This window comes from Magnolia sinica, chromosome 4, assembly GCF_029962835.1.
Source record: "Magnolia sinica isolate HGM2019 chromosome 4, MsV1, whole genome shotgun sequence".
Lineage (NCBI taxonomy): Eukaryota > Viridiplantae > Streptophyta > Magnoliopsida > Magnoliales > Magnoliaceae > Magnolia > Magnolia sinica.
The window spans coordinates 20,435,529-20,444,882 of NC_080576.1; the positions used below are offsets into that span (position 1 = coordinate 20,435,529).

The 9,354-nt window shown below is 40.4% G+C and overlaps 1 protein-coding gene across 1 annotated transcript; it reads right to left on the minus strand.

Annotated features, from left to right (window-relative positions):
- Positions 1–906: 906 nt before the first annotated feature.
- LOC131242708 (putative clathrin assembly protein At1g33340) lies at positions 907–2,355 on the minus strand. Its single transcript, XM_058241531.1, has one exon. It carries the CDS (start codon positions 2,282–2,284, stop codon positions 1,037–1,039), a length of 1,248 nt encoding a protein of 415 aa, XP_058097514.1. The 5' UTR covers positions 2,285–2,355; the 3' UTR covers positions 907–1,036.
- Positions 2,356–9,354: the final 6,999 nt, after the last annotated feature.

The window sequence follows — 9,354 nt, forward strand, 5'->3', positions numbered from 1 at the left end:
AATGAGCTGGAAAAACGGATGGACGGTGTGGATGAGACACATACATCACGGTGGGGCCCACAAGTTTTAATCAGCATGCGAGTTTCTCAGTACGCAATCCGCGTCCCTTGCAAATACACGTTGAAGAAAAAGATAACAGCAACGGTCCATATCCAAAGGAAGAACAGTCGAAATATCAGAATTATCCAGATCTTCAGGTCTTGAAATTTTCATGGTCCCTCATCAGTCGTGAGGTCCATCAAATGAACGTTCTGGATTCTAGAACAATGGACCCCACGTCTAAAGAACCGAATACCACAGCAAACTAACAGTTCCTCCACCAACCTAGACCAAGGGTGCGTTTGGATGCCCAATCTGATTGACTTGTACTTGCTAGTCAAACAAACTTCAAACAACCAAGCTGTAATTTCTTCCTTAGCAATCATACCGAGTATCTGGACTCAAAATTACAATTTTCTCCTATCGCAATTCAACTCAATTCTGCAACCAAACACGCCCCAAAATTAGTCAAACTTACATTAATAAAAACACGATTTAATAAATTCAAATATATGGATTAAAATCCTTAAACAATCAATAAAATCAATCTCAAGATTTCTTCTCCCTTCTATTCACAAACCCGATCTCATTAAAAAAAAATTAAATTTAAAAAAAGCAAAAAGAAAAAAGAAAAAAAAGCATAATACAATTGCACTTAGTAGTCAAACAAAGTTAAAACAACCAAGCTGTAATTTTCTTCCTTAGCAATCATACCGACTGTCTGTCCTCCAAATTGCAATTTTATCCCTTCACAATTCAACTCAATTGTGCAACCAAACTCTCCCCAAAATTCCTCAAACTAACATTTACAAACATGATTTAGTGAATTCAAATATATGGGTTAAAATCCTCAAACAGTCAATAAAATCAATCTCAACATATTTTTTCCCTTCTATTCACAAACCCAATCTCATATCCAAAAAAAAAAAAAAATCAAGATGTTGAAAAAAAAACCAAAAAAAAAAAAAAAAACATATTACAATTGTACCCATGTGTATCAAGATACAAATGGGTTATTGTAGCTGCAAGGCTCTACACCATCCAACCATTCACAATCTCTCCCTTCAAACTCTAGACCGTCGAAAATTCCCATCGAACGATCGTTGAATCCTTCCATGGATAAACAAGATTCTTGGGTATCTTCATCATCAAACTGCACCCACACTGTACTTATTTTGGTCTCCATTCTACGAGAAAATGGAGTGTTTGGGACACTCATCGGTCGCTTCTCAGCTTCTTTGATGACAGCCGCCGCCATAGGCTTTATAAGAACATTGAATGAAGGAGAATTCGAATTGCTTATAGCAGATCGCCCATTTCCAAACGCTTGAGAGCAGCTCAAAAACTCTTCCATGGTAGAAACACAAGCCGTCGTGATTATCCGAACAGGTGGGTAATCCAAGCTCTTACTACTTATAATTCTCTTGCAATTCTCAAAGAAATCGAATATCTTGTAGCTCTGGCTAGAAGCCCTCCTGAAAATATCAAGAGCCAGTGCTCTCTTCGGTTTCTTGAAATCAAAGAAAGTATCTACGAGAGTTGTTACACCCTCATTGAAATTCATATAAATTTGAAAGCTCTCTCTCAAGATATTACTTAAAGCCGCCTGAGCCGTTCGATCGGAACGGACACTTTCGACAGGCAAACAATCCATGATACGATCGAGGAACGCTTGGCATTTGGGTAATTTACAAAAAACCATCTCAACCGACTTCTCCTCGTAGAATTGATATTCAGAGCTTTTGGGTCTGACCGGCTCGAGCTTCCCAGCTTGGTTGATGACCCACCCCATCCGTTCTTCAAGAAAGAGCGCGTAATCATGCAGGAATGAGATCGAACCGTCGAAATTCTTCAAAAACCAATCAAGATTCATGCGAAGATCGCCGCTTAAGTACGCGTTGCGAAGATCTTGCTCGAAATTGCGGTCTCCACCACGTAGGAGACGGTGGACTAACAAGAGAGTTTTGAGCGCGACGTTCCGATCGCGAGCCTTGTCTAGCCTACGTGAAATACGAGCGGCGAGGAAGGAGACGGAACGAGGGGAATTGGAAACTAGGAAGAGGATCTCATGCACGTATCTTTCATCGATCGGAGCATTGGCATGGCCGGTGGCCCGTACGATTGCGATTTCTATGTCTGAGAAGACATCTCGGCCGATGATCATGGCCTTGCCGATGGTTGCATGGTCTTTGACCGATCCAATGGCTAGACGGAGCTTTGTCCGTACGTCCACCACCATTTTCATGTTTGTGTGGTTAATGGAGGAGGAGCTTGTATGGTGGTTTATATAGAGGGAAGATCTCAAACGGTTGGATTTGTTTAGATGGGATGCTTTGAATTTTCAAATCTTGATTATACACTCAGAGATAAGGAAAAGGTCCTTATTTTTCACTGGAATAACGAAAGTGACCTTCGGTGTAGCATCCCTTTAAATGACAAAAACGCCCTTGCACGTCTTGCTGTGGACCTATGACTGAGAATTTTGGTGCTCTGGCAGAGTGTGATGGATGATACGCAGTGTAGATTTATTATGAATAAAAAAATTAAGGTTTTTTTATTATCGGATTGGTGGACATTTATTGGACGGTTGAAATTAAAAATATTCAACGGTTGAAAAAGGGGATCCGTGTAGGTGCAAGCTCTGTAGGGCCCACTATAATGTTCATGAGACATCCGATCCGTCCATCACTTTCCCAGATCATGGATTGAATGCACACCATTGAAACTTTTTCATGGGTGCCAAAGAAGTTCTGGATCAGGACGATATTTGTTTTTGCCATTCGTTGCGACGGGAATAACCATATGTACTGTTTGGATGGAATATAAACATCAGGTTGGCCCCTGGAAGGCTTCAACAGTGTACATTTCCATCCTACTCTTTTGTGTGGTGTGGCCTACTTAAGGATAGGATCCCCTTCATTTTTGGGGTCATGTTATAACATGAGCGGCTGAAAATGATGAACGGACTGGATCTCACACAAATATCGCAGCGACTCGAAAAGCTTCGCTATGTGTATGGCATACAACCCATCCTAAAGGTTTCTACCACTGTTGCAAAAATCAGCCCAGTCCAATCACCAGTGTAGAAAGCAGTGGATGGTGTTAATAGGATCCAAAGCCCGGGTGTGGACCACCTAATGGGTGGATTGGATTGATTTTGTAGAATGTGTGATCTTCACGTTAGGCCAACCCTCTGGACAGGTCAGATGCTGCAGACACATGAGTGGCTGAGATTCATCCGCTAGCTGAAGGTAACTCAGCGGTCCAACCGGTTGCATATATCATTTCTCATTTCTTTCTTTTTTAAAATTATAAAATAAATCAATAATAGTGTGAGTGGCGTGTAACCGGGAGTGGATTAGGTGCGGCACTCAAGAAGGTGCGGCCCTTACCGTGGGGCCCACCTTGATGTGTTTATTCTATATTATCGGGCATATAGGCTATAGTCCGGAAATGAAGCAGGTCCAATTCTAATGTGGACCATATCATAGGAAATAGTGGTTATTGATTATTAATGGGCCACAAAAGTTTAGGATGAAGCTGATATTTGTTTTTTTCCTTCATCCAGGTTTATGTGACCTTATCAATGGGTTGGATGGCAAATAACGTTATGGAAAGATTACGGTGGAACCTAGGAAGTTTTAAGGTAGAGCATTCAATCACCACTCTTTCCTAGAGAATGGTCCACCTGAGATTAATTTGGATCTTCTTTATTTTTATCCCAATGTTCTAAAATGATATGAAAAAAATGGTTGGACGGTGTGGATTTAGAATAAATACATCAAAATGGGCCACATGGCAGGGCCGCACCTAATCCGCTCCCCGTGTAACTGACCTACCGTGTACACACATATGAGCTTCGCCAATGTTCATTTCCACTTGCAATTGACCTAAATACCCCCATTGAAATGACTTTATCCCCATCAAGTTCAATGTAAACCTAAGCGAGGGCATCTTGGTCATTTACACATGGTCTTCTCATCCAAATCAAGAAAATGACCAAACAGTCAATTTCCTAGATAAACAGGGCACTTTGGTAATTTTAAAGTACCACTGTAGCCTTGGATCCTCTTCTAAGCATGAGGAAGGAAATACTCAATTACCCTCATTATAATTCCTTCCTCTTTTGATCAGGAAATCAATTGTCATGGAATTGTAACAAAAAAACAAATCACCAGACTCCAATGTCAGTTTTCCACCATTTTAAAAAGCAGCGGTGACTCTTCATCCGTACATATGGAGCAATCCCTGCCATCCAAATAGCTTACCCACCTTTGGATGGAGCATATAATATTAACCATCATAATTTTTTTCCCTTTAAATTTGGACCATTCGTAATTGTCTGTTCAGCGTTTATTTCGATGGTTAGGATCGCTTGATCATTGTGATCTTAGAGATATGCTCTATCCACAAGGGACCTACAATTGGATGGTCTGGCTAGTTATATAATAGTAGATGCAGGGCCCACTTAATGTATTCACATATCTAACTCATCCATCAAATGCATTACCTCATGAAATTATTATGCATTACCTCATTAAATTATTGAGACCCAATATTTAATTTAATCCAAAACTAAAGTGGGCCATGGTGAAAGAAACAAACTAGGGGAGCTTGGCATTGTGTTTGTTTAATACATGCAACACCACATGGGCACACGATCCAATGATCTCACTCTAAAAATAGGGACTGTCTATCACAGTGCTATAGCCTACTTGAATTTTAAACCATTTGAATATTGAGGGTCAGGGGTTTTTTGACATAACCAGTCTGACTAAAGGGTTGGATGGTGCGGACACATACTGGGCCCCACATAAACCTAACAATGGTACGAATGCCACCTTGGGTGCCCTATTTTGAACATGATGGTGAACTAACAAGATAATGAAACAAATAAGTTAATAAAAATAAAAAATAATATTAATGAAAAGCATGCAATGTAGTGTAGCCTTTTCACATATTAAAAAAAATAGAAAAAAGTAAGAGATAGAGTCAACGAAGTTTGTGCTCGTGGTGTAAGAATCCTAATCCTATTGGAATAGGATTCTCATGCATCAAAGTCTCCTACCATTGGTAAACCTCTTGCCATCAATGGCTTTGACTTGGGATTTCTATTTTTCAATGGATTCTTCCATACCAACATCATAACATGCGTGGAATGATGGAAAAAGAAGCTTGAGATAGTCCCACTCCCACTTGAGCATGCAAAAGTAGCTACACTCATTTCATGGTTCACCACCACTTTAATTAATAGTTGTCATTCTTCAATTCTATATATGGTTGCTTTTTTACGGCAATCCAGACCGTCAACTTCATCAACCATGTTGTGTATATGGAGCATATCCTTTTAATTATTTTTTTATCTCATGAATTTGGGCTGTCCATTTTGTCGGCATCAGTTGGATGGTTGTGTTTGCTTGGATCATTACTTGTATGGTTTGGATGGCTGTGCATGAGTGTCATGTGTGAGAAGGATGGGCCACCACCATTTAAAAAATGGTGGCTGACTATGATAGGAGTCTAACTCATAAAAAGAAGTGGGGCCCTGTGATTGATTCTGCACCACTAGCGTGAAGTCCCAATCTCAAGTGTCTTTTGTTCTTATTATCCGAGAGGTTTTGCTATGGCCAGCAGCAAGCACACGTGCTGATTTGCAGACTTGTGTGAGATCCGTCGGGTGGGGGAAACACTGTCTGACCATCTAATTCATAGACCATGTTTGCATGTTGGAAGTGAATTATAACTAAAAAGCTTACAGTTACGAATTTGGGTCGGCCCATCTTTGAGGTGGCCCATGGATTGGTCGGTTCAGATTGGTTGATGTGTGTGCACGTGCGAGAGAAATGCTAATATTTTATAGGAGCAAGATAGCATCCGCTAAGGCTGTATTATGCTGTACTTGAATAAGGCTCTATGGCTGACACGTTCTAAAGTTTGTGCAAGATCCAAGCCGTTCAAACAGGTGCTCCAGCACATACTGTTACTGTAAACTGCGATGATCTAAATGTCAGCCACACGTGTATGAAACAGGAATTCCAACGGTATCCGTTTCACGCTTGATGAGGGGAACGGTGTGTAAAAAGAGAAAACTAGCATGACTCGCACCGACGCGGATTGGATACTCGCTCCGCGTGTCCAGAGCTCGGCATAGGCTGGGCTCTTAGGGGCTTACCGTGATGTAGGGGTCTTATCCATGCTGTCCATCCATTTTTCCATATTATTTTAGATTTAAGCCCAAAATTGATGGAGTTAGAAGCCTCGAGTGGACCACACAGTGGAGATTAAATTCTTACCATTGAAAACTTCTTTGGGGCCACAGAAGTTTTGGATCAAGCTGATATTTGTGTTTTTCCTTCATCTATATGACCTTATGAAGGGTTATGAAGGGGTTAGATAGAAAATACACTTCACAGTAGGCCTTAGGAATGTTTCAAGGGTGGGTATCACGATCACCGTTGCCTCCAGTTGTACAGTACACTTGAGTCTTTTTTCTTTCTGTTTTTTTTGTTAGCTTGTTAACTTGTTAGTACACACCTATGTCACACACTCCATGTTGGCCACCCCCACTAGGGATCGATACCAAGACCTCAAGTGTTAAAATGAGGTATCTCTACTCAGTCTATCGGTTGAGCTATGGATCTGGGTGTGTTCACTTAGTGATCAGCATCATGTTTTTTGGAATATACCTTGCACGGTGGGTCTGTCCGAGGGAAGCCGATTGGCTGGTGTACCTCACACCAATATATAGCTGGTTTATTAATGTCAGCAATTTATGTGGGTCTTATCATGAGGTATGTCTAATATTCAAAACGTCCATCCATTTGACAAGAAGGCTTGAGAAAAAAAATAAGACCATCTAGCTATCAAGTGGATCAATATGAAAAAAAATATTTCCTCTTAATTCAAGTCTTTGTGACCTTATGATGAACAGATTGGATGGGAAATAAACATTATGCTGGGCCCTATGAATTTTTTAACGGTGAAAATCATTATCACCCCTGCTATTTGTGGTGTCGTCGTCCATATGATCTTTGGATATGATTCAGTTTTTGGATAATCCAAAATGCTGTAAAATGATCTCTAAAAATAGATAAACAGTATAGATATAATAAATACATCACTGTGGAGCCCATGTAACTTTGATCTTCTTTGAACCGTTCGAGCTCGTGGAGCGTCAGCGCTCGTCTTCAAGTGACACCTGCCTCCCGCAGCTATATAGCTAGTGTGTGGTACACCAGTCAATCCATGGTGATGTACTTATTGACACCACAGTGATGTATTTATTATATTGACACCGTTCATCTATTTTTAGAGATCATTTTGGAGCATTATCCAAAAAATGAATCATATATAAAGATCACCTGGACCACACCACAAATAGCAGTGGAGATAATGATTTTCACCGTTAAAATATTTGTAAGGCCCACTATAACATTTATTTTCCATCTAATCTGTTCATAAGGTCACAAAGACTTGGATTAAAAGGAAAAACAAATTTCATATTGATCCAAAACTTCTGTGACCTCAAAAAGGGTTTCAATGGTAGATATTCAATCCCCCACTGCTTTTTGCAGTGTGGTCCACTTGATAGTTATATTTGTCTTATTTTTTGTCTCAAGCTTGAATATAAGCTCGCCAAATAGATGGACAATTTCAATATAACACATACCTCATGATAAGACCTAAAGAACTTGCTGACGTCAATACATCAGCTATCTAGCTGGTGTGAGGTACACTAGCCAATCCGCTTCCTTGCTTGTGCTGAGCTCGGGACTCACATGAGCATACAGGGCGTTGGATGAATGGATTAGATAGCTTACAGAGACTGAAGGGCCCCAAACAACTAACGGTGGGTGTCCCATCCGAACCATTCCCTGCAGTGTGACCTTACCTGAATAGGTATAATTTTTAAGCTACAAGTTAGATATGAGACGTGGCAGTCTGATGGGATCTTGGCACCCCAGTCTCAAGGTGCTGCTGCCCTTGGTTTTTTCTTCTTTTTTTTTGTTAGCTTGGTAGTACACCCCACTGTCAGTTCACACTTCACTGTTAGCCACCCCCATGAGGATCTATACCAAGACCTCGGCCTTGAAACGAGGAACCTCTCTCAGACTACCACTTGGGCATCCCAGTCTCAAGGTGCTGCCCTTGGTTGACAAGAGCACGACTTGACTTAGTTGTGACCCCAACAGAGATGTGGGTGCGACCTTGACTTTGGGCCACCTCATGCATGCACTGTATATCCACGCCGTTCATCTATTTTTCTAATTCACTTTAGGTGTCATCCAAAAATTGAAGCAGACAAATTTTTGGTGGACCATACCACATAAAATAGTGGTTATTAACCATTAAAAACCTTTTATGAGCCACAAAGGTTTTGAATTAACCTAACATTTGTTTTTTACTTCCATCCATGTCTATTTAACCTTACCAACAAGTTCGATTATTAAAAGTCATTATGATGGACCCTAAGAAGTTTTAAATGATGGATGTTCAATTAACATTGTTTTATGTGGTGTGGTCTACTTGAATTTTACATATTCTTCATTTTCAGGACCACATGCTGAAATAGCTAGAAAAATATAGGGAGTCATAGATATACAAAGCATACATCTAGGTGGCCGTATGGTTAGGGTCACACCCACATTGCTAGTTGGGGCTCAGTTGGCAAACACCCAGAATGGCAACATGAGTCATGCTTAGTGCTTTCTTTTCAATCCCTTGGGCTACTAAGGGGTGTTTAGCGCAAGGTGTTAGATGGAATTAGGTGGGATAGAATTGCATTTGGTCCCGTGCAATTTCATCCAACATTTGGAGAGGATCGGAAAGGTTGGGATTAGGTGGGATGGAATTGCATTTAGTCCCATGGAATTGCATTTGGTCTCATGCATGATTTATGTGAATTTTGATACATGTGGCCCTTGCATTGATGCATATGTTTATCCATGCAGTCCATCCATGTACACCGTGTACACGTAACATTCCATTATATATGTGTACAAGTGAATGATTTCTATTGTGAAATTAGTCCATTGATTACAATTCCATGTTGCACCAAACATGATTTTGCTTAATCCGGTGTTTTTCCCTAGTAATTGTTTTTATCTCAAACATGGAATTGGATGGCTACAATGCCGTGGTATTTCCATACATGCAATAATTATGCAATAATGATGTAAATCCCATCTAATACAATTCAATACCATTCAATTCCACGGACCAAATACAAGGGCACTTGCACCACATTGGCACCCTTGTATTTTCAAGGGGATTTGACATTGGTAGCTTCTTTAGGTGGAGTATGATCATATACAT

Coding starts and splice junctions, on each gene's coding strand:
- LOC131242708 (XM_058241531.1), bottom strand. CDS start 2,284: ATGAAAATGGTGGTGGACGTACGGACAAAGCTCCGTCTAGCCATTGGA.